Source organism: Schistocerca cancellata, chromosome 2 (assembly GCF_023864275.1).
Source record: "Schistocerca cancellata isolate TAMUIC-IGC-003103 chromosome 2, iqSchCanc2.1, whole genome shotgun sequence".
Taxonomy (NCBI): domain Eukaryota; kingdom Metazoa; phylum Arthropoda; class Insecta; order Orthoptera; family Acrididae; genus Schistocerca; species Schistocerca cancellata.
This window is the reverse complement of record NC_064627.1, coordinates 261,356,042-261,383,104: the sequence shown is the minus strand read 5'-3', so window position 1 is coordinate 261,383,104 and position 27,063 is coordinate 261,356,042. Positions and strand designations below refer to the sequence as shown.

Sequence of the window (27,063 nt, the reverse complement as noted above, 5' to 3'; positions counted from 1 at the left end):
TAGCTGTATTCTCTGTCAACACTACTTAATTGAATATAACTACAATGTTCAATAAGATCAAGCACTGATACATTATTTTACAATTAATTGTCTGTCATTGCCGACAAGTTTCCTGGGAAAGGCATGTTGTTAGTTGAAAAATAATACTATAACTACAAAAGCTACTAATGATTACATGTTTTTACTGCAATCTTAAGAACAATATGACATCTGGAAATAATAGCACAAAATAAAATTCCTGTTTTAAAGAATTCACACTTTATTTATACTATTAAAACATGTAAGGAGCAGTGTCTGTAAAGGACATCAAGTATCATCAAAGAAAGACAAATTTCAATACTTTGATAATTCATGATTTGGTACTAACACAAGTTCTCTTCACGAAGATTTTTGACTATTAATCTTTGATAACGTGTGTTGCAGACAAATAAAAAATTCCAAATAATGTCTATTATCTTAGAAAGGTATTATACAAAATTGCATTGTGATATGGTTATAAAAATGTAAAATTAGATCTCTTTCTATTTATATATACATCAATATCACACACCATAATTTATCTACATATATACAAGAAAGCATTTATATAAATAAAATAGAAATATGAAAGAAGTTGTGAGGCAGGATTTCAGTTACTTAGGCAACTATAACATGTCCAAGAACAAAGACTAATCTTTTTTATGACTTTCCACTCTCTAGTAAATCTTTGGCTTCATTTACTTTAGCTGCTATAAGTGGAGAACCACCACGATCTGGATGATTTAAAGCCATAATTCTCTTGTGAGCTTCCTGAAAATAATAAGTCCAGAATTTTATTTTACACATCAATGAAGAGTGACAAAAGGAGTATTACATATGTGGTACACACACTTTATATGCAAGTACATAAAATACATATCAGTCCCAGTACTCAGTGTTCATAGCTTCAAGATCTTCTAATAATGTTGGGCAATATGGTAAACAATAATCCACTGTTACAAGAAGTGTTATCCTCACACTACTACAGTGGCCTGGTTGTAGTTTGATGACTCTCTCAACCATTACAAATCAATATATTAATGAAAAGTCCTTGATGGACTATAAATACACTCCCTACAAACATTATGAAGTATCCAGAACACATGCTGGGATGCCAATGTAACTTCGTACACATAAACACTTCATTATCGAGCATGTAAATTATTAGAGTTGTGATTCTCTGTGATAGTAGAATGGCCACCAGAGTTTATTACAGTTGCTCATGTTTAGTGTTGTTACCATATCTGGCAGTGTGTAAAAGGGAGGGGGGGGGGGGGTGAAAAGTGTCTGATGTTGAGTGATCACAGGAAGGGCAATGATATGTCTCATACGTGGACAAGAATGCCACCTGTCAGTGTTTGAAAGGGGCCTCATGATGGGGCACCATATAGCTGGCTGGTCAAATCATACAATATCCAGAGCTGTGGGGGATTCAGATGAGACAGTTGTCCAATGTTGGACTGTACGTAATGTGAGGACAGGCACACTCATAATCAAGGTTCTGGTTGACTATGTCTGATCACTACCTATTGCCATATTCTGCACCCATGCTTCCTTCTATTGTTCGCATGGTACCCCACTTGTTTAAATTTTATTAGTTTCTCTTTTTCTTTACAATGAAAGAATTGTTTATCGAGTTCCACAAGTTCAAAACTGAATCTTTCTTTCTTCGATCATGAACTGCCAGACCTACCACAGTCACCTCTCAACAATTCCTAGGTAGGTGCTATTTTTGCGTTTTAAATTTACATATTTTAAAAAAATATTTACACAGAAGATCAAGCATCTAGAGACTCATTAAGAGAGGTAGAAAACAACTTGAACATTGATAATGTTTGCATTTTGTGATGTAAAACAGTAGAATAACAAAAAAAGTAAGAAACCTACAACGATTTCCTCAAAAGAGGAGAAGCATGGTTACTGCAGCATATCTCCGTAACATCAAGATTGTTTAAGATAGAATACCAACTGAGTTGCAAACAAAAAATCGAGAGTACCAACATCAGTCATCTGCCAATAACCTGAAGCTCTAGACTGTTACAATCTCCATGTGAAAATTCAGATGTATGCAGACAAAGAACATGTGTTAGCATGCATTACAATCAAAACTACTATATCTGGCAATGCCTTGCTGCTAAAATACAACATTCTAGTGACAGCATTCACATGCAAATATTTTTGTACTGTTCAGACTATATTATAATATTATTAGTGCAAATGTGTGTAAATACCGTACTACTACTGCTTCACTTAAATTCTCTGATACTGTCCTACCAACCTTTATCTTTAGCTTGCTTGCATTTGGTGATACTCCTAGAATGAGAGCAGCTTCTCTTCTTGTCATTTTTGGATCAAAGCCACCTTTATAATATTTACTGTTAGCAAAGGTCTGAAAAAGAAAGTTGAAGGTTGATTACACATACAGACAGTACAGTTACTTTCTACAAACACATTCATATACAAAACCTAAATCTTAAACATAAAAATAAAAGGTGCAAATGTGAATGTAAACTACTCCTGCATACAGTGTTGTTGAAAAGCTATCAGGTTTCCAGCCAGGATGTACTGCTGAAGCTTTCCCAGAAAAAAAAGAGTAAAAAAAAACATTGAAATAACATGAAATTTCAATGCTGTCACAAAATGGAAACTTGAAAGTCTATATTAACTAAAAGTTACATGTTCTGGGAGATATTTCAAAAGCCACTGCGAAGGCTTGAAACAGTGTTAGCCCACAAGGCACAGCAGAGATTTTAGTGCATTCAAAAGCATGGTTCAGTTGTTTTTGTTTAAATTTATAGTCACGATACAGGCAAAACAATATTTTATAGTGCTTAACTGTTTTATATGAACCCCTGCAGTGTATTTTATTTTTCTCCTATGTAACCTGCATTTTTGTGCTACTACGAGGAAACTGTGGTGAGAAGCAACTAAGAAAAGACTGGAACAACTCAGATGTCAGAGATACTGTTGCTCAGCTACTTGTGTACTCTACATCTACATCACTACTCTGCGATTCACACTGAAGCACTTGGCAGAGGGTTCATCGAATGACTTTTGTACTATTTCTCTACCATTCTGCTCTGGAACAGCAGGTGGGGAAAAAAAAAGGACACTTAAATCTCTCAAAACACACACACAAATTTCAAGCTTTCGCAATCCAAGGTTGCTTCATCAGAAAGAGGGAAGTGGAGGGAAAGATGAAAGGGTGTGGGTTTTAAGGGCAGAGATGTCAGTCAAAGCGGAAGTACAGAGGCAAAGATGATGTTGAATGACAAGTGATGTACCAGGGGCGGCAACTTGAAATTAGCGGAGGTTGAGGCCTGGTGGGTAACGGGAAGAGAGAATATATTGAAGGGCAAGTTCCCATATCCGGAGTTCTGATAGGTTGGTGTCAGTGGGAAGTATCCAGATAACCCGGACGGTGTAACACTGTGCCTTCAACCCATTACATGTAGTCTCCCATCCTTCATCAAAGACACCAACCACTTTCTCGAACGCCTGGAATCCTTACCCAATCTGTTACCCCCAGAAACCATCCTTGTAACCATTGATGCCACTTCCTTATACACAAATATCCCGCACATCCAGGGCCTCGCTGCGATGGAGCACTTCCTTTCATGCCGATCACCTGCTACCCTACCTGAAACCTCTTTCCTCATTACCTTAGCCAGCTTCATCCTAACTCACAACTTTTTCACTTTTGAAGGCCAGACATACCAACAATTAAAGGGAACAGCCATGGGTACCAGGATGGCCCCCTCGTACGCCAACCTATTTATGGGTCTCTTAGACGAAGCCTTCTTGGTTACCCAGGCCTGCCAACCCACAGTTTTGTACAGATTTATTGATGAAATCTTCATGATCTGGACTCACAGTGAAGAAGAACTCCAGAATTTCCTCTCCAAGCTCAACTCCTTTGGTTCCATCAGATTCACCTGGTCCTACTCCAAATCCCATGCCACTTTTCTCGATGTTGACCTCCATCTGTCCAATGGCCAGCTTCACACATCCGTCCACATCAAACACACCAACAAGCAACAGTACCTCCATTATGACAGCTGCCACCCATTCTATATCAAATGGTCCCTTCCCTACAGCTTAGGTCTTCGTGGCAAACGAATCTGCTCCAGTCCTGAATCCCTGAACCATTACACCAAAAACCTGAAAACAGCTTTCGCATCCCATAACTACCCTCCCCACTTGGTACAGAAGCAAATAACCAGAGCCACTTCCTCATCCCCTCAAACCCAAAACCTCCCACAGAAGAACCCCAAAAGTGCCCCACTTGTGACACGATACTTTCCGAGACTGGATCGGACTCTGAATGTGGCTCTCCAGCAGGGATACGACTTCCTCAAATCCTGCCCTGAAATGAGATCCATCCTTCATGAAATCCTCCCCACTCCACCAAGAGTGTCTTTCCGCGATCCACCTAAGCTTCGTAACCTCTTGGTTCATCCCTATGAAATCCCCAAACCACCTTCCCTACCCTCTGGCTCCTACCCTTGTAACTGCCCCCGGGGGAAAACGTGTCCCATGCACCCTCCCACCACCACCTACTCCAGTCCTGTAACCCGGAAGGTGTACACGATCAAAGGCAGAACCACGTGTGAAAGCACCCACGTGATTTACCAATTGACATGCATACACTGTGAAGCGTTCTATGTGGGAATGACCAGCAGCAAACTGTCCATTCGCATGAACGGACACAGGCAGACAGTGTTTGTTGGTAATGAGGATCACCCTGTGGCTAAACATGCCTTGGTGCACGGCCAGCACATCTTGGCACAGTGTTACACCATCCAGGTTATCTGGATACTTCCCACTGACACCAACCTATCAGAACTCCGGAGATGGGAACTTGCCCTTCAATATATTCTCTCTTCCCATTACCCACCAGGCCTCAACCTCCACTAAGTTAAAGTTGCCACCCCTAGTACATCACTTGTCATTCAACAACATCTTTGCCTCTGTACTTCCACTTCGACTGACATCTCTGCCCAACCTCTTTGCCTTTACATATGTCTGCCTGTGTCTGTATATGTGAGAATGGATGTGTGTGTGTGTGTGTGTGTGTGTGTGTGTGTTCCCCCCTAAAGTAAGTCTTTCCGCTCCAGGGATTGGAATGACTCCTGACCCTCTCCCTTAAAACCCACATCCTTTCGTCTTTCCCTCCCCTTCCCTCTTTCCTGATGAAGCAACCTTGGGTTGCGAAAGCTTGAAATTTGTGTGTGTGTGTGTTTGTGTGTTTTTTATTGTGTCTATCTACCAGTGCTTTCTCGTTTGGTGTGTGTGTGTGTGTGTGTGTGTGTGTGTGTGTGTGTGTGTGTAGAGCCGCATGCCTCCGAAAGTTCCATGAAATTCACCATCTTCAATAATTGTCTAACTATATTATAGCAAATAAAAAGCAATGTCACGAAGAAAATAATTTAATGTGTGATGTTTTGATTTTCAGTCCTAAGACTGGCTTGATGCAGCTCTCCACACTAGGCTATAATGTGCAAGCTTGTTTCTCTCTGCATAGCTACTGCAGCCTGCTTACTGTACTTGAATGTTGGTCTCGTTCTACAGTCTTTAACCATCATACTGCTCTCTATTTCCAAACTGATGATTCCTTAATGCAGCAGGGTGTATCTTATCAATCGGACCCTTGCTTTTCTAAAGTGTGCTCAGTCGACTGCCAGGTCTTTCCTGGCGCACAGTGAGTACACTGGGGTGAGGTGGAGGTGTGGGGTGAGGTGGGGTGGGGTGGGGTGGGGTGGGGTGGGGTGGGGTGGGGTGGGGTGGGGTGGGGTGGGGTGGGGAGAGGGATGGATAGAGGTGGCATGCAGGCAGGGGGTTGGGGGGAAGTATCTAGCAGCTTGTGGGAGAGTCAGGAGCCGTCTGTGGGCTATCTGGGAGTGTAGGTAGAGGGGCACGTGGCAGACGGCTGGGCACACCATACTGTGGTTTCTGTATTAGTTGTATATAACTTTTTGCTATCTGTATTTTATCCCTGGCACCTTCAGAATTTCAGAGTGTATTCCAGTCAACACTTTCAAAAGCTTTCTTTAAATCTACAAACACTATAAATGCCTGTTTGCTTTTCCTCAATCTATCTTCTAAGATAAGATGTGTCAGTATTCAAATCCAAGCACCTGCTAGCAGAATAATGTGTTCTTTAAACATGCTATATGTAAAAAATTTTTGGTGTTTTTCAAGATGCTCGAAAGGGCAACTTAAGACGACTTGAAATAGACATTTAATTGTGAAATGACAGCTTGCAGAGCTAAGCCTTCACCATAGATTAGGAGATGAAGTGTTTCCACAAAGAAGATTGTGACGAGTCAGCACTGCCTCACTTGTTCCTACATTTTTGCAAAACCCAAACTGATCTTCACTGAGATTGGCTTCTACTAGTCTTTCCATTTTTCTGTAAATAATCCAAGTAAGTATTCACATGTGTTGGTACCTGCTTTCTTTTAAATAGTAATTATTATATTCTTGTTTAAGTCTGAGAGTATTTCACTTGTTTCGTGTATCTTGCATACCAGGTGGAATAGTTCCATCATGGTTGGCTCTCCCAACAATCTCAATGGTTCTGAGGTAATGTCATCTACTACAAGTGTTGTCTGCGTCTTCATACACAATTGTAAGAAGAGGTGTGCTACAGAGTGGTGTGGCAACTGTTGTCGAAGGGAAGCTGGACACGTGCAGAAATTATCACCAAACAAACAGAAGATTTATTTAACTTTTTTTTCTCCAAAGAATGAAGACTCATTACAAATGATCCAACGAAAAATAGGGTCCACCTATCGGTGTCAACTAGGATGAGGATTTCTCCACTACAGTACGAACTATAGTGTCGAGAGAGAGGCTCCAAGTGCATGTGGGCTGAGCCACTGCTGCCGGCCCTCCTATATTGCGGTGACAGAAGGCACTCAAGGCATTTTCCAGCATTACTTTCTTTGCTTAGTACAGGCTTGCCATATGAGCTGTTAATATTTGTACAGTTGCCCTTTAAATTTTCCTTTGGCAGCATCTCATGGAAGCTTGAAAATTCCGTTGTTATGAAGGCCTTGGAGTGGTATCAATACATAATACCACAACATGGGCCTTATTTCAACTTAGAATACTGCAAGAATAACTTAATAAAGTATAAAAGACCTATCTCCCATCTCATCATCATGTACTTCCTCTTCTCTTTCTATGATATTGTCTTCTAGATTGCTTCCCTTATATAGAACCTCTACATATTCTTTCCAGCATTACTTTCTTTGCTTAGTACAGGCTTGCCATATGAGTAGTTAATATTTGTACAGTTGCCCTTTAAATTTCCCTTTGGCAGCATCTATCTTTCCAAAGGTCAAAGAATGCTTTTACAGCCTTGGATTTCTTGTCTAGCAATTCCTAATTTGCCATTTTCCATTTCATTTTCTAGAAGTATGTATTTTGCCTACATCATCTGCTACATACCTGACATGTACAGAGAATCTGTGATGTTTAATACATTTAAATTCAAATGTGATCCAAAGTTAAAAGAAGAACGCTACTTTTACTATTCCTTGTCGTGGGTAAAGAATTTATATTCAACTCTAATGTCTTTATGAAAAAAATCTAAAGTTACATACTGGAGAATACAGTGAATGACAACCTACATAATTTCATGAACTTAACAAGAGATCAAGCCCAACTCTGAATCAGTGTATGGACTCTGGGAATTTTAATAACATATTTGAAATAGCGAATGTAGTAATCTGTTGTGTATAGTTTACCTTGAATTTCAAGATAAGAAGAAGCAGTAGTCTTGCACCACACTTAAGGTCTGCATGACACATGGTCCTGAATTTTCTATACGATCAAATGTTTATTTTGTCTTCTTCTTTCTGACTTCAGGTCCTTGGAAACAACCTCTCTTTTTTACAACAAATGAAGATTCGCCCTTTTTTCAGGTTACCTGTTACAGAATATCCTAACATTTCTAACAAGTCCAAAACTTGATTGAAAAATTTTCATGACAGAGAAAAACTATGGGGCACATTAGACCTTTTACTTTCAAGGCACCATTCAATCAACTAAACATTTCAAGCACATCCCAATACTCAACACAAATTTTTACATAGGTAGTACATTCAAACTTCATATGATCCCTCCAGAAGGCAATCTCATACTCGCATGCTACACCTGAACAAACGCAGCACTCACAGCTTTATGAAACTACCACAGTATCTGAAGAAGCTGAACATCCGTCTTACAAACAAAGATAATGTAGATGGCAATTAAAATAGTATGACTTACAGATTCCATTGTTGGAAATGACTTCAGTGCTTCATTAACTTTCTTCGTCATTCCTGGCATAGTCCTCAACAAATGACGTCCAAGAAAACCTACAGCAGCTGCTCCAAGGCCCACAACAATAACGGTGGAAGCCTGTAAAACAGATGCATTGAGCTGCTAGTTTATTTTACTTAAAAGAGTTTAACAACATCGACATTTGACATAGCACACTTATGTCTAAACGAGTGTAACTTTCTGGATAAGTATAAGCAACAAATCCCAAGGTCCAGATTCAATACTCAGTTGATCTTAGCCTATTTTGTAAGCTGAATACAAAGTTTCCAACCGAAATCTGTTAACAGATCTACCCTCCTGCAGAATGGAAATAATATCCAACTGTCCAGAAATTATACTCCTGTACTGTGACAGAAGAGCGACTAGTAAATTCAGAGCACAAAGGGGACAGTGAAAATGGGGTTTGAAATACTATAGGTTCAGTGACAGTGAATATGCAACAAAACATGAATATTTTTACAGTGAAAAGAACAGTATATTTTTTTGACATTTTAAGTCAGCCAAGACATAGCCAGACTACCCCACTGCTATCATATTGACACACGTGGCGCAACCCACTTATCACCTTCTTCACAGAGCATTTAAATTTTTGTGAAACCCTTAACAACAAACTACAAAACAGTGTAGTCTGTTTGTGAACAGTGGTGGTGGCGGCGGCAGCAGCAGCAGCAGCAGGACTAGTTGTAACTTATTCATCCAAGGATCATTTTACAATGACACAGGATCTGTTAACTAAATACAAGGAAAACTTAAGTCACATATACAGACATATGATTACACACATGTGTTTAATGATGGGAGGACAGGTGGCTGGATGTGGCCTTGTTGGAAGTATGTCATGAGGCTAATGTCATATGTTTTGGCAAAGACTCTATAATTTTTTTTCACCATCAATTATGTGCTTGAAGTATCTATTGTAACACTAGCACTCACAGGTTTTTGTTTATGAGTTATAGAAGAGCAAACTGGTACACTCCAATCTACTCTACATGTAAGAACAGTGTCATACTCACCAGTTTTTCAATCATTGTTGTTTTCAGTTGCTATTCTTAAGCAAAACTGAAGTGAAGTTCACCAGAACACAACATAAGCTGCTTGTTGTGTGCATGTTTGTGGCCATCTCTTGGGCAGCTATTTGGTGGGGGCAGTTAATATGAGATTTTTAGCACTCAAATTAGCAGACTGCATGCATGATTCCCCTTCCCCCTTTTCTTCTGAAAGAGGCACTTGCTAATGGGTGATGTGGAAAGTAGGCAGTGAAGTGCTAAATTTCTCACAGCTACAGCTACCACTAAACAACTGACATCAAGCATGTCACATATAGTAACTTGATCCTCATCCACAAATGAATAGAAAAACAGCAACTAAAAAATAAAAATTATAAAAACTGAAATCCCCTGGTGATAGCTGAAGCAACCACACGATATAAATATGAGAAAATTAAACAGAAAATCAACTATAAAAACAATAGTTACATCTATTAGGAACAACATGCTAATGTTTTTATTTTAAGTACTGGTGGTGGTGATTATGCAATAGTGATATAATAAAATAATTATAGTAAACCACCTTGAAGTTAAAGTAATAGTTGTTTTTTCCATCTTGGTGCTCTTCAGTAACAGGGAAAAATATCACTTCATGCAGGGAAAAGCAGGAAAAAAAGATTATGTGGTTAGCCTAAAATGGTTAGAATGCAGCAAATTTTGCTCAGCAGCTACCAGTATACAAAACTGCAAAAGATCTCATTCTTACTGGGTTTAGGATTGTAACAGTTTTCTCAAATATTTATCATCCCATACTTTGTAAAACAATGGAGCTACTAGGAGGAGTGTAAGCTGTTTTTAAGTCCCTATTCCCAGGCAAAGTCCAATCCATACCACATCAGAGTTCCATCTACTCCAAATGGAGTCCACCAGAATAACACCATAGGCAATATAACAACACTTAAAGAGTGTGCACTCCACTGCTTCCATCAGTGCTGGCTTAACCAGCCATGGGCCAGCTTATATGCCAGAGTCCGGCACGATTCAATCTGAGGTTCTAGATCATCTGAGCAGTGGCACCAGCTATTCTGCTTCCATGATAATATCGGGTGGAAGCACTACACAGTATAACACTTTCTTTGTTTCCTTGCCTTTTTTTTTTTAATTTCTCTCAACGAGTCTCTTCTATTCTCCCCGACATTTTCTTTTCTCTTCTGCTATCATAGTTTTTAATTCCTTTTTTAGGGGTCTATATTCTTCTGAAACTCCCAGAAACTTTTGTTTTTCTTTCCCATCATTTTCTTTGTTTCCGCAACGGTATCTTCTTCCAAGTCTTCTTATTTATCACTGCATACATTTATCTTCTGCTTCTATCATTACACTTCTGAATTGGTGTCATTCCTTTCCCCTTGTCAAGATAGCTATCAATATTTCCTGCTATTCATTTCTGCTCCTTTATCTTTCAGCTACTATACTTTTATTTTAATTTCGTATTTTCTTCATTCCCTGCTCTCACCAGGAGCCAGTGCAGCCTCTGACAGCATTCACTTGATATCTCTAACACTCCCCTTTAATCTACACTGGTGAGCAAAAGTTAAGGACAAAAGGAACTATCAGACGGTATGTCAGTGTCAAGTAACAAAGCTTGATAAAACTTGGACCATACATAGAAAGAACTGCCACAGCACAACACCAAAGGTAACTGAAAGAAATACACAGCAAGACAAACAGAAATCACATATTCAAAGACAAAAATTACACTGCAGTCACTTAGACATTACAACATGTGCCACATGGTTCTTAATAGTGTGTGTGATCAGAATGGACAGCAACGCATGCTCTGCAACATGCTCATATGCTGGCCACAAAAGGAGGTCTTGGGATAGTGCATTTCAATTCCTCCACCAGCACAGTTGGCAACTGCCAGATAGTCATGCATGTGAACGTGCTGCAATATTTCTCCTCCACACAACCCACATGTGCTTAATGGGATTTACTTTGGTGAATGAGCAGGCCAGTTCATTTAACAAATATCCTCTAGTTCCAAGAATTCTTCCACATGTGCTGTTCAGTGGGGTCACACATGGTCATCCATAAAACTGAGTTTGGGCCAAATACACCTCTGGTAAGATGCACGTGAGGAATAAGTATAGTGTCACAATAATGTTGACCAGTTGAGTGCACTTTGTTAAAACATTTGGAGGTCAGTATGCCCTTGCATCATTATGCCTCACCACAACATAACACCTGGACCACCAAAACAATCTTGTTCAACAATGCTGGATGTGGTGAAAGGTCAGAACACATAATGCACCCAGGAACATTTATGAACATGATTGTTTTGGTGGTTCAGATGTTATAGTGTAGGGAGGCATAATGTCGCACAGGTGTGCTGACCACCAAGTCTTCGAACACACTGCACTCACCATTCCATATCATTGTGACACTGTACCCCTTCCTCATGTGTGTTGTGTTTCAGTGGTACATTCGACCCTGACTTCATATTTATTCATGGCAATGCACGACTGCAGCAAACTGCACAGATGAAGTAGCCCCTGGAATGAGAAGATATTCAAGGACTGGACTGGCCTGCCCATTCCCGCAACTAAATCCCATTTAGCATGTGTGGGATGCATTGGGGAGACACATACACATGTACCAATGACCACCCAGCAGTTATCAATCACGCTTGTTAAAGTATGGAATGCCTTACCACAAGAGTTTCTTACCAACCTCAAGGGCAGCATGGGAACATATTGCTGAGTACGCATTGCCATCAGTGGTAATCATACTCCCAATTAAGAAACATATACTGTCATTTGTAATGTCCAGGAGACCATCACGGTGAGTTCAGTCTAATTATTGTCTCTGAATAAGTGTCACTTCTATTCATCCATTGTTTATTTCTTTCAACTACCATTTGTACCACACTGCATGAACTCTGTATATGTACGGTCCAAATTTCATCGAGCTATGTTACCTGGCAACACTGACACACCATGCAAAAGTCAATTTTGTCTTTAAGTTTCAGACACAAGTGTGCTACTGATGAGCACATAGCCTGCCACAGATCTACTTATCCAGTCACCATCATCTTATGGGTGTCCTTTAACCAGAAGCTGACAAATCAGGTATCTATTTCATTACATCGTTTTATTAACTCCTTTCTCTCCTCATTTTTACTTCCAAACGATGGGTCCCCAATGCCTTACATCTGCCTCCTTGTGCCAGTATGTGCATTTACATTTTTCATAATTATTATTTTGTCAGCCTAGGTGTTTTCCTATTTCTTCCACTATTCTTTTTCTTACTATTCTTTTTCTTCTAAGAAACGTCTGGCCTGTGGGGGCTTACACATGCATTACATCTAAGTTTCTTATTTTTGTTGTGCCCATTACTTACAAAATCCCCTTTTCTTCACCACTTAGTCAATTTATGAAACCCCTTCAACATTACTTCATTCTCTGATAATGGCTGTGAAGATTACAACAATCTGTGATGTGAAAGGGCCCATGAGATCAGCAATACGCCTCACAGTGCGGATCAACAGACCTCTCTATTCATGTTTGTTCACCATGCAGAAATACAGCAGTTCTTCAGTATTCACATTTGGCAGAAATCAAGGAGATTGGTACAGCAACTGAGATGCTATCTGCAGGTACTGTCATGGCAACATTAAGGCTGTACAACTGTGGTGTGAAAGGCAATGTGAAACCACCACAATTCTTTACCTAGTACATGCTGTTCTCTCCTAAAACGTCTTGATAGCCATCTCCTCCAGGGCTAAAACTGTGCTTCATTCAGATCACCAAGCAAGGGCAACTGGGGAGAAGCTATCACATAAAATAATAATCATAGTTATGATAGGCACAAGGAATGTAAAATGCTGAGGCAGTGTGAGAAACTAGAAAACCAAAAGCTACAGTTGGAAATGATACAGACAGAAACTTTACAACTATGTGAGATGCAATGGGGAGAAGAGGGAAATTTTTTCGGAGTAATTTGCAGCTGTTAGGTAAGGGACAGAAAATAATGAAAGAGTTTCACTCTGGGCAAGCACAATGAGAGTGCAAACTATTGGAATTCTGTGTTGGGAATGAATTAAGTCACTGCAAATGCACTTTTCAAGAACCCTTTGAGAAAGAAGTATATCTGTCAGATGCCAGGGAATCCCAGAAGATGTCACATTGGCTATTTTTGGTAAAGCAAAGATTCATGTATAATGTTAAGAACAGCAAGAGTACTCACTGAAGAAACAAAAAACTCAAAATAACCCCTTAAAGCTTGTGACAGAAGAAAAAAATGACACTTCAAGGCACTACTGGTGTGGAAAACTGAGGAAATAGTCTGAAAGATATATGGTAAGTAGAGTATAAAGGTATGTGATTGAAAAAGGCAGTCATGGATAACATGTGAGATACGAGCACTATTGAGGAAATGAAAAAAATTGTAAAAGTTTTGAAAGTGAACAGCAACAGTGCAGATCATCACCAATCATTATCATCATGCAGGCTACCTACTGGTAGGTTCTTGACACTATTACTGTCTTTATTTAATTTTGTTCCAGGCCAATTGCTTTGCAGTCTACTATCTTCTTCTTTTCACTTCATCCAATATTTATATTCTTCTCCTTCCTATTTTCTTCTGTCCTTCCACTGTACCTTTGGTACCTGTCATAAGAATTACTTTTCTGTGCCCTATATGTTCCGTTCAGTCCACTTTCCTTCTCTAAACCAGGTCTAAGGGAGTAATTGTTCCTTTATTCTTTCCAGCAACTACTCCATAACTCTTAACTTTATCCACCCATTTAATATTCCCTATTCTCGATCACAAACTAATTCAACTTTATGAACTTCCAGCAAGCTGGAATAGCTGCGGGTCAGCAACTTCTGTTAATCAGTAGAACGAAAAACCAGTCCAAAGTTGCAAATTATACCTTTTTTATTTACTCAATGACTAGTTTCAGGCTGAGACCCATTTTCAAACCATCGTAATACAATCAAAATGGTATTTCCAAAGATGTGAAAACTATGTCAAAATGTGCAATGAACAGTTACAGTGCATACAGTTATCTATTTGGTATCAGTTATCTGTTTGGTATCTCGCCTGCTCTCACTATTCATCACATTTTCAAGTCCATGAGACAAAACAGTCCGCTGTAATGACGGTAATGTATTCTTACCACTTTTTATAATCAATGTACAGTATGACAACTGCCAAGATGACAGAGAGGACAAACATTTCAATGACCAGATGGACAGTTCATAATTTTGTGAAAAAAATAAATTAAAAAATAAATGACACGGATGAGTTTTGAACACAGGTAATCCCAATAGCAGCCTAACAATGTGACCACTTGACCACAACATCACAGCTTGTAGGTTGCACTTGTTCTTGCACATTTTGACCTTGGACCGTTCACTATTACTATTTTGCTTTTTTTTCACACTTCACTACACCTTCTTCCTGTTTTCAAGCTAGATCTGTGTTCAGTTTTTGACAGGCTACCCACTGGGCAATCATATCACTAAATCTGAGGAGGGTGTGATGGGGAGTTTCCCTTGTTAGACATACTATAACGTAGTAGCAGCATTTTTCCGTGAAAGGTGAATTCCTCCACCAAGAGTGCTGCTAGTTTTTCAGTTTACATACAGACTAAATCTCCCAGCACATCCATCCAGTTCTCTTATCTAACTAGTCACAATAATTTCATTATTGTCAGTTTATTAAGGGAGTACTTATCTGCAGTTGTAAAGTCATCTTTAATGGAAAATAAGTATCTATAAATAATGGCTGAGAAGTGCTTAATTTGTAAGTTTAATGTTGTAAGTGACCCATTGGGAATTGTAAACAGGTAAGGGATTGGATTGGTAAATGTGACATACTGTTACTGTCTGTCATTGACAGCATATTGTAAAGCCATGTAACCATGTTGTAATCACCTGCTGGTGAATTAACAGATTTATTTATTGTGTCAAAAGTAGAGAAACAATACTTCTGGTGTGAAAGGATCAGCTGCCAGGTCATTCTGAGTTGGACTCTTGATGTTGTCCAGGGTATGCCTGACTGCAATTAATTAACAGATGACCAGAAAGTTGCTGCACTTGCATCACTTACTGGTGATAAGCCTCAGGGCCTCCTCAGATGTTGGGAAAGCTGAAGCTGGAGTGATGCATTTGATACATTCAAGCCTGAAAAAGTATTCCAGCCACTGATAATGGAGACCGACATTGTCACATACATATTGACAGCACGTTACACTTGGGTAAGCTCTTCACTGTGGTCAGCAGTCCACAGCTGCAGCTGCTGAGCTTTTTTACATAATATCTCACTTAACAAATGCATATGAATATTACTTAATAAACTGAAAATAACTTCACTATTTAAACACAAGTTCACTGAAGTAATTTTCTCTACTCACATAAGAGAACTGGACAGAAAATACTGGAGGGGTATCATCTGTCTGCAAAATGAAAAGTGAGCAGCACTCTTGGTGGCGGAAGTTACTTTTCCAGAAGAATGCTATAGTGGCTGTATGGGAAGACAAGAATTAATTTCCCTTCTAGAAGTGTAAAGGTTCACGTAAATTCTGCCCAGATGTGTTTCTTGTGTTAGTATTAATAGTAACTCATATCTGTATTCCATTTAGAGTTAAAACACTTGTGGAAAATGAACACCCCCTAGGCATTTCTGCGCAGTCACCAGTGATTCATAAGGTGTGCAGCGGATGGTTGGTCTAACTTCGTTTAACACCCTGTAGTTGCTTCTTGTGACAAAATGGGGTAAGTACAGAAGGGAATTGCCTGCTCACTCTTCATTTTGCAGATCTATGAAGGAGGGAAATGCATGACCACAATCTAGTGACCTACTTTTCCTTGTACTTCTAACCTCCATTGCTCCTTTTCACCCTGTAAAACCCCAGAGTACAATTTATCCCTTAATATGGTTCTACTGCTCTCACATGTGGTACAAAGGTCTAATGTTTGTTCTCAATCCAAAATATTTAACAACATACATAAAATTTATAACATTAAAACACTGTTTTTAATATCCTGAAATTTTTCACCCCATCATGAGGAACTATGACTCCTAGTGAAGAAATTAACAGTGCCTTTTTTTGCGGAAATTTAATGCAGGTTTATTTTGTACTAGAAAATATTTTCATTAGAAGATGCGGTTTTCGATACAATAAAAAAAAATAATTAAAAATTGACCTTTAAATGACCCCTCTCCCCCTTCCCAATGCTTACACCTCACTGGTCAAGATTTTAATTATGTTATTCATTACACTCTACCCTACCATTGTACAAAAATTTGTGAGTACACAATTTTTCCCCTAATTTTCCTTTGTTGACTGGAATACTAAACAAATATCCTATTAGATCTCCTCAAGATTTCAATTTGGTGCAGTACACTAGTCAGATTTTCACATTACAGGATGTCGATCACTTAAATTCAGATCAAAACAAAAAACAGTGTACAATACAAAAATAATAAATGAGTCTCTCATGGTGTTTCGAGAAAACTTAATTAAAACACTAGGAACACATTCATAAAGCAGATCAGAAATAATTTTTTGCATGGAGGGTCGTGAGTTCAAAACTCACCTGGACTGTAAAATTTTAATTTCTATATTCAGTTCGGGTACATTCTAGAAGTATCCACAAATGTCAATAATCATTGTACTGGAATGTTCTGTAGCTGTATATATACTGTATCCCATGTGTTCTGGCTGGAAGCAGTTTGCTCCATACGTGTAAAACAAAATTTTTGTCCATATGAACAAATAGTAATGAGCATTGAGCATTTATCATTACAGGGTGCCACAGAGAGCATCCCAGGGTGCCCCAGAGAGCTACAACACCAAGAATAATTGCTTCTCGGCTTTTGGTAACATCAATGTGTAGTTTTTTTAATAGATAAGGATTAGGGATAAGGAAGGGAACTTTATTTAATTTCTATAATAATGAGTCAGTCACTAACAAGTGCAATCTTTTTACAGTTGTCAACACCTTTCACTCACACGGAGACAGATTTCGATTCATTTATTTTACGATAACAAGGCGGTTGCGGAGCTAAATTCAAAACTTCCAGTCAACGCCCTTCTGCTTCCGCTGCCACTGCGCCACAGCCCTGAAGTTGTGGTTTGAAAACTAGCAGCTATATAAGTAATGAATCTGGAAAGACTACATCAGTCGTCGAGCAGCCGCACATGCAGCAGCATTGAGATAGATTAGTTATGCCGCATTATTTTAGGAGTAGTAGGTGTTAGCGTCTTACAGTTTTTAAAGTAATAGACAACATTTCCATTACTTCCAATAATTATGTAGGCACCCAAGTCATCTTGCATGGGCCATCGGTGTTTTGCAGTGCAGTTTCGAACTTCACTCTCGCTAACAAGGATACGAAGGAACATGGTAACGGCTGCGTCACCGTTGTCCTTGTACGTGGACCAAAAGTCGATAAAGTAAAAGGGCTAGATAATTTCAACGCACGTGATGTCATCACTTATTGGGCATTTCATATTTGTGAAGTTTACAAAAGAGATACGGATTCAACACACGTGATGTCATCGCTTATCTGACATTTCAGATTTGTGAAGTTTAACAGAGATAAGGGTTCAACACACGTGATGTCATCGCTTATCTGACATTTCAGATTTGTGAAGTTTAACAGAGATAAGGGTTCATCGTATTACATGTCGACTATGCCTTTGGTTCTCAGGACCAGGAATCATTGTAAAATAAATGAATCAGAATCTGTCTCAGTATGGGTGAAAGGTGTTGACAATTGTAAAAACATCGCACTTGTTGGTGATCTGACTCATTATTACAGAAATTAAATAAAGTTCCCTTCCTTATCCTTAATCCTTATCTATTAAAAAAACTACACATTGATCTATCCAAAAGCTGAGAAGCGATTCTTCTTGGTGTTTTAGCTCTCTGGGGCACCCTGGGATGCTAAATGCTCATTAATATTTGTTCATATGGGCGAAAATCTCGTCTCGAAAGTGTTGTAGCTGTTTGCCTATCTGCTGCGCCAGGCCGCCTCTAGTTATAACGAGGCGGCCGCGGAGATAAATTCAAAACTTCCCGTCAACGCCCTTCCGCTTCTGCTGCCACTGCGCCGCAGCCCGGAAGTTGTGGTTTGATAACTGGCAGCTATATAAGTAATGAATCTAGAAAGACAGGGTCAGTCGTCGAACAGCCACTCATGCAGCAGCATCGAGATAGATTAGTTATGCAGCGTTATTTTAGAAGGAGTAGGCATTCACGTCTTGTATGTGCAACTGCTGAATAAACCTTCGTTAAGTGAAGTTCGTGTTTGTCATTCAGGTAAGTACACCTTCTTCTTCATGACATTATTCTGGTGGAGGCACCGGGTATTGGAACTTGTGATAGCACACAGTATCAACGACACAGTGGCTCCCATCAGGCCACGACAGTCCCACCGTTCACGTGGCGAGAAAGCCAAGTTCGAGCGATATTCAACAGATTGCAATCTAGAAGAAGAAGAGGACGTTACGGTGACAGCAACTGTGTGCCACCACATGAGGCATTCTTCCGGGTTCTCTGGTGATGTTGGCCAAGATCCAAACAAGTGGCTGAAAGTATATGAGCATATGGCCAAATTTAACAAATGGGATGACAGCGCGACTTTGGCTAATGTATTTTTCTACTTGGAGGGCACTGCCAAGCAATGGTATGAGAACAACAAGGAGAAGTTCACAAGCTGGGAAGTATTCTAGGCAGAACTGTGCAAGTATTTCGGCAACACACGACAGAAGTGCAAGGCTGAAGATTAATTAAAGTACAGGGCACAGCATCCAGCAGAAACTACAGCATCCTACATTCAAGACATCTTGGAGCTGTGTAAAATAGTGGATCCTAAAATGAAGGAGAAAGATAAGGTTGCACATCTCATGAAGGGTGTTGCTGAGGACATGTATCAAGCCCTACTCCTGAAGGAGGTTTCGACAGCAAACGCCTACCTAAAATAGTGCCAGTTTATCGAGACAATGCATCAAAAAAGAATTACATGCAAGAAGTTTGAATGACTTGCAAACGTCGAATTGATGTCTGTGATGAAGGAAGCAACTGATTTCACAAGTGTTCGCCAGACAGTGAAAGAGGACGGCACTTGGATTGCACAGTGAGCAAAAAACCGAGATGCTTCAAGAGGTCATAAGGGAGGAAATGGAACAGACATTGAACCCAATCTCTCGTTCTTCATTTCCCTCTAAATGATGAAAAAGTCCAGACCCAGGTGGAGTTACGTTCCTACGAGGAACCTGTTTGGGCACCAAGGAAGACTGACGTCTGGAGGACCCAGGGTAACCAACCAGTATTTTTCCACTGCAGACGACTGGGACATGTGGTGCACTATTGTCGAGAAAGGCGGCGGATATTTGATGACGCCTGCGCCAGAAGGCAACAGACTGATCTTAGTCGACGCCAACTCCGGAACGACGAAGATGAACAAGAAGATGTGGGCACAGGATGACGTAGGTCACCATCGCCGCAAGCTAGCCACTGAAGAGGATGCTCCCCAACATGCCGATCAAGGTCTCCATTGCGGTTTAGAAGCTCCAGCCGATCACCTAGACACCGCAACCTGGAAAACTAAAGGGTGCGACCTTCCTTGGATGTGAGGCCGCCGAAGAGAAAAATCCTCCGCAGTCCATCACTACAAAAATACGTTGATATTCTCATGGATGGCCGATCAGCCCAAGCTCTTGTGGACTCTGGAGCATCATATTTAGTCAATTCGGAGAAGTACCATCGCCAGTTGCAGAAAACTGTATTCGTCAACAAAAAAACATTTCTGCTGAAGGTGGCTAATGGGAAATATGTAAAACGTACAGGAAGATGTACCATTCATGTGGGTGTAAGTGGCCATACACAGCCCTTAGAATTCATCATCTTACAAGAGTGTAGTCATGACGTCCTTCTCAGATGGGACTTTTTGAAAGCTTCTCAGGCAATTATAGATTGTGGCCACTCAAAGATTATGACAGATGAGATGAGATACTGTGGACAAGAAGATGCGCATCCGAGTGTGTGGAGACTATGTGAGCTGGATGTAGTGATCATTCCTGCGGCCAGCACTAGAAAGGTAACTATCATGTGCCATGCCATGCATCAACCCATGGACCTTGTAGGGAAATATAAGAGAAGCATACCACTGGAGAATAACTTGGTCATCCAAGCCTCTGTCATCTCGTTTAAGAACAGATTCGGTTAATTGTTTATAGTTAACTGTCGTTGAGAACCGCAGATCCTTCCAAGATGCATGTGCATAGCATACGCTGAGCTGTTAAATGCAGAACAGCTGAGCGCCATAGAAACCTCCCATGCCGAGTGTGTGGGCGAAATTAGCGCTACCACTATGAGACAAGATCTTCTAGCTCAACTATCACCGAATCTCACTAAGGAACAACAGAAGGAGCTACTTGCCATTCTTCAAGAGTTCTCTGAATGCTTCGATCCATAGGTGAAGACCAAATTAGGCAAATCAATGGTGAAGCACCAGATTAGCATGGGAGACCATCAACCAATAAGCCAGAGAGCATACCATGTGTCAGCAACGGAACGTCAAATAATTCGAGACGAGGTAGAGAAAATGATGAAGAATGACATCATTCAGCCTTCGCAGAGCCCATGGTCATCACCAGTGGTCCTAGTCAGGAAGAAGGATGGCAGGTGGCGCTTTTATGTTGATTACAGGAAGCTTAATAAGATAACTAAAAAGGACGTTTACCCTCTTCCACGAATTGATGATACACTAGATTGTCTGAAGGGGGCTAAGATTTTCTAAACCATGGACATGTACTCGGGATACTAGCAATCGAAGTAGATGAGGCTGATCATGAGAGAACTGCATTCATCACCCCTGAGGGCCTGTATGAGTTTAAGGTAATGCTGTTTGGTTTGCGTAATGCACCAGCAACTTTTGAACGCATGATGAAAAATCTTCAACGTCACCTGAAGTGGATGATGTGTCTTTGTTATTTAGACAACATTATAGTGTTCTCAGAGACATTTGATGAACATATAAAAAGACTGAAGGCCATTCTTAAGTGTCTCCAACAAGGCGGACAGAAACTTAATCCAAGAAAGTGTCTCTTTGGAGCAAAAGAAATCAAAATACTTGGACATCTTGTGTCAAACAAAGGGGTTTGGCCACACCCAGAAAAGGTGACAACTATAACACAATTTCCTATTCCTAAAAGTGTTAGAGATGTGAGAAGCTTCCTCAGATTATGTTCTTACTACCATCGTTTTAACAAAGACTTTTGCATCAAAGCCAGGCCACTCCAAAAGTTGTTAAAAGCTGATGCTAAATTTATCTGGGGTGGTGCTCAACAAGATGCTTTTGATGTGCTGTGAAAAGCTCTGATAACTGACCCTGTACTTGGTCTGTATGATGAGAGAGCACCTACAGAACTACACACAAATGGCAATGGGTATGCGATTAGTGCTGTTCTGGTGCAAATTTCGGATGGAAAAGAGAAGGTTATAACTTATGTTTCTAGGACACTTACAAAAGCAGAGAGAAACTACTCAACTACAGAAAGAGAATGTCTTACTGTGATCTGGACCACGTGCACATTTCGGCAGTATCTCTATGGAAGGCCATTCACAGTTGTTACAGACCATCACTCACTTTGTTGGTTGACAGGTCTTAAGGATCCAACAGGACAACTCGTCAGGTGGGCACTACGTCTTCAAGAGTATGACATTACAGTAGTGTACAAAAGTGGAAGAAAACAACAAGATGTCGAATGTCTCTCAAGAAACCCTGTGCAAGACCATCATGACTTTGATGAAGATAGTGACTGTCTCGCTGCACTCCGGGATCTCTATGCTGAGCAGAAGAAGGATGCCAAGATATCTCAAATTATGCTTGCTTTAAATCGGTCAGAGGCTGTGAAAGGACAATTTAAGGTAGTTAATGGATTACTTTGCAAGAAAAACTCTGATCTGTTTGGAAAGAGGTGGCTGCCAGTGATTCGTAAACACATGCGCTTATATGTTCTACAGAAATTCCATGACACACCTGAGGCCGGACATTTAGCAATTATTAAGACATATGATAGGATCCACAATAGATTTTTCTGGCCAGATTTATTTAGGAGTGTCCGTCACTATGTGTCGCACTGTCGAGAGTGCCAGAGGAGAAAGGCAGTTCCTCAGAAACCACCTGGCTGACTCATACCAATTCCACCAGCCGAAATGCCTTTCCAGCATGTTGGGATTGACCTCCTCAGACGATTTCCAACGTCTGCTAGTGGCAATAGATGGATTATTGTTTGCACTAATTATCTGAGACGCTGTTGTTGTTGTGGTCTTCAGTTCAGAGACTTGTTTGATGTAGCTCTCTATGCTAATCTATCCTGTGCAAGCTTCTTCATCTCCCAGTACCTACTGCAACCTACATCGTTCTGAATCTGTTTAGCGTATTCATCTCTTGGTCTCCCTCTATGATTTTTACCCTCCACGCTGCCCTCCAATGCTAAATTTGTGATCCCTTGATGCCTCAGAACATGTCCTACCAACTGGTCCCTTCTTCTTTGAAAGCTTCTATTCTCTTTTCGTTCAAACTATTTATCGTCCACTTTTCACTTCCATCCATGGCTACATTCCATACAAATACTTTCAGAAACGACTTCCTGACTCTTAAATCTATACTCGATGTTAACAAATTTCTCTTCTTCAGAAACGCTTTCCTTGCCGTTGCCAGTCTACATTTTATATCCTCTCTGACACACTATGCCATAACAAAAGCCGTGAAAACAGCCAAAGCATCTGAGGTAGCCATATTCATCGAGGAAGACATTGTATTAAAACACAGTGCCCCAAGGTCGTCAATTACGGATTGAGTGAAAGTTTTTCAATCGAATCTTGTAACAGTGATAAACTGTCGGTGCAACATTACTCATCACATGACGACTGCCTACCATCCACAAACTAACGGGCTTACTGAATGCCTTAATAAGACCTTGGCCAACATGCTATTAATGTTCGTCAATGTTGAGCAGAGCAACTGGGATGAGGTGCTACCTTCTGTGACATTTGCCTACAACACTGCCATACAAGACACTACAAGATTTACACCAATTTTCCTGGTGCATGGGCGTGAGACGACTACGACGATGGATACTGTGTTTCCGTTACATCCTGATGACACGGACAACGACTACATCGGCCAGGTGTCAACCAGAGCTGAGGCAGCTCAGCAGTTAGCTCGACTCTGCACGCTGCAGGCTCAAGAAAACAATCGCCGAAGGTATGATGTGAGCACTGCCCTGTTGTCTACCAGCCAGGCGACGTCGTCTGGATCTTCACTCCTGTTTGGAAGGTTGGTGTCTCTGAGAAGCTCCTTAGGCGCTACTTTGGACCTTATAAGGTTGTACGACAGTTGTCTGATGTTACTTAATAAGTTGAAGATTTCGACCCCGACACAAGACGAAGAAAGATCAGAGATACGGTCCACGTCCTTCGAATGAAGCCCTACAAGGATCCTGCAACCCAGGGTAAATTCAAAGCTCCAGCAACAGACAACAAGCAGAAAGGTGAGGAAGAGCGTAGCAGCAAAAGAAGTTCTAAGAAGATCACTGCCAGGGCGAGAATCAGTCATCGAGAGTCGGAGTATGCAGGACCGATTACTCGTTCCCAGACTTGGAGGATTTAACACTGAGATGCTGTTCCCTTAAGGAGGGAGCAATGTCACAGAAGAAGCTGAGTAGCACCATGGTGTAGTGGTTATGACACTAAACTGTTGCATGGAGGGTTGCGAGTTCAAAACTCACCTGGACTGTACAATTTTAATTTCTACATTCGGTTCAAGTACATTACAGAAGTATCCACAAATATCAAGAATCATTGTACTGGAATGTTCTGTAGCTGTATATATACTGTATGTGTTCTGGCCAGAGGCTGTTCGCTCCGCATTCTTATATGTGCAAGTGCTGAATAAACCTCCATTAATTGAAGTTAGTGTTCATCATTCAGCTAATTACACCTTCTTCTACATGACAATATAACTGCAGGCGCATTTAAACCCTCACTAGCTGATAAAGTGTCCTACAACAGAAATACTGGATTATTTTTCACTGTAGAACACATTAACCTCATCTCAGTTTGGATTTTGTACGAAATTATCTACAGAAAGCTGCCAGAAATGGCGGCAATGTTTACATGAGGTGTGTGTGTGTGTGTGTGTGTGTGTGTGTGTGTGTGTGTGCGCGCGTGTGCGCGTGCGTGCGTGCGCGCGTGTGCGCGTGCGTGCGTGCGCGCGCATGCATGCACACATTTCCTTTTCTGAAGAAGGTTTTTGCCAAAAGCTAAATGTGCCTGTCTGTAAATCCACATGTTATCTTTACGCTGGGTGGCAATCTATCTTTTTCCTAATGTTGTCGAAATCCACGCAGAAAGTCATATAATATCTCACAAATCAATTCCTATGAAAGCTATGCAAGAGAAAACTATTCCTTTTGTTATATTCTGTAAACTAACCAAGGCCTCTGATTATTTCAACTATAAAATTATACTTGTAAAATTACAATTTGTATCACCTTTCTTATATGGACGGGGTCTTACTGTCATCACTGTAATGGGAGAATAAAACTAAACTGAGCAACTTCACAAGGTTCAAAATGGCTACAATCCTGTTCCTTGCCATGTAAATAGAGTTCCAACGACATGAAGAACTGCTCAAAAACTTTAATCTTAATTGATGACATTAGCACACTAATCAATTATCCAAACTCAACAATACCAGACATGGCCAAGTCCCAGTCCAACACATTTTTAATCTGCTAGGAAGTTTCAAATCAGCATACATTATGCTTCAGAGTGAGAATACATTCTGGAAATGGCCCAGCTGATAATTAAAAGGACCTACAATTAGTTCACAGCAAACAGTTTAACTCTTAATCTGGCTGCAACACATATAATACAACTATAAATAAGTAAAAAGGGCAGCCAAAGACATTAATTTTTTTTTGTGCTTATTCTTTGGTTTACAGCTTGAACGTACTGTTCCTGGCAGATTAACATTAAGGTGCGAGTCTTATCAGAAGCTGCTATATTGCTTCGCCATTTCTCCTGTGATTGCATTCAATAAATTTTGTCACTGGTTGCACAAGTGAGTTTTCTGTGTAGTCCAGATCTATCATGCTGACATATAAACAAGAGTAAATTGTCGAACAACAGCTGCTCAGATAGTAAGGACAAATTGGTGTCCCCCAATGTAGTCACCTGCCTAATATCACCAAATTAATGAATGCTCATGGAGGAGATTTATGAAATGATTGATGCACCAACTGTGACTAATTGTAGTTTGTGCAGGTGGTGGGCAGTTTTTCCTATTCTGGAATTTTGGCAGGTGCTATCAAGTTTGCACTGGTAGTAAATCAATTACATCACTAGTAAACCGCAGAGCAACAAAATGTGATTATCTCACCGCCAGAGTTTAACTCCTATGACTGGCTTAAAGCAGAATTGATCCAGTGAGTGTCAGCATAACAGGAAGAGCGAATTCTAGAAGCTCTCACCCAAGAAGATATCAGAGGCAGAAAGCCTTTGCAGTACTTGCAGCATCTGCATATCAAAATGAACGTGGGAACAGTACCAGACAACTTACTGTGGACAATATGTAGCAGTCATTTACTACCACCCATCAAAGCAATTATAGTGTCCAAGACTGACAATACTGGATGTGGTAGTGGATTTGGCAGACAAAATCTGGAACATGATGATGCCGGCTCCTGTCAGCAAAATCACCATGCGATGCCAACTGTTTCATGCACAGATTACTACACCTCAGCAGCCAAGATAGATCTAGTGATGCAGCAAACATGCAAACAATTATCTCGTCGCAATTCTAGTGATGACAGAGGCCGGGATTGATACCGCCAATGCTCACACAGCAGATCATTAATGACCTCTTCTACAACTGGGTTGAGCAGCAAGCTATCTGTTGGTATTAGCGAAAATTTTCAACCAAGCACACAGATGCACAAATTCCTACGTTTATCCAACTGTCGGCGGTAGTCGGAAGTAGGTGCCTTCTCCAATTTTTGGTCAGTGTCTCTGCACTTGTTTATTAGTGATCAGCGATCTGGCTGGAAATATTTAATAGACACCAGATCCAATTTGTGTATTTATCCATGGACCACGTTGCACAGAAGACAACCACCCATATCATTCTGTCTGACCACAGTAAACAACTCGGTCATAACGATGTATGGCACTCTGTGGTTAGAGTTAGATCATCGAGCTTTCATGTGAGATTTCACCATCGTGGACATTGACGTACCCATTATCGGAGCAGACTTTCCGCCTATTATAAGATACTGCCGAACATGAAGAACACGCACCTGGTTGATAACACAACTGGCCTCACAGCATTTGGGTTTTGACAAGACGCAGCCATACACACTGCCAAACTCACTCAAGTAGTGGACAGAGAGTACACCGAACTGTTGTGCGGATTTCCAGCCTTGACGTAACCACTAGCACACCTAAAGATGTGATGCACAACATTGATCATTGTATCCTGAGAACCAAAGAGCCTCTCACATCCTACAGACCACAACGTTTGGCTCCGGAACTGCTGGCGACCACAAAGGCAGAATTTGATGGTACAATCCGTGAGGCAGTTATGCACCTGTCCAACAGTCCATGGTATCTGCCATTCCTTCTAGTTCAGAAGAAATGTGCTGCAT

General features: G+C 40.5%; 1 protein-coding gene across 1 annotated transcript in view; it reads right to left on the bottom strand.

Annotated features, from left to right (window-relative positions):
• Positions 1-235: 235 nt before the first annotated feature.
• Positions 236-27,063, bottom strand: part of LOC126161603 (mitochondrial import inner membrane translocase subunit TIM14) — a 42,297-nt gene continuing 15,469 nt past the window's right edge. Inside the window, exons 2-4 of the mRNA XM_049917551.1 lie at positions 8,296-8,427; positions 2,297-2,407; positions 236-789 (exon numbers count right to left, since the gene is read on the bottom strand). Coding sequence (XP_049773508.1) covers positions 679-789; positions 2,297-2,407; positions 8,296-8,427 — 354 coding nt within the window. The 3' untranslated portion in view covers positions 236-678. The remainder of the gene's footprint in view (positions 790-2,296; positions 2,408-8,295; positions 8,428-27,063) is intronic.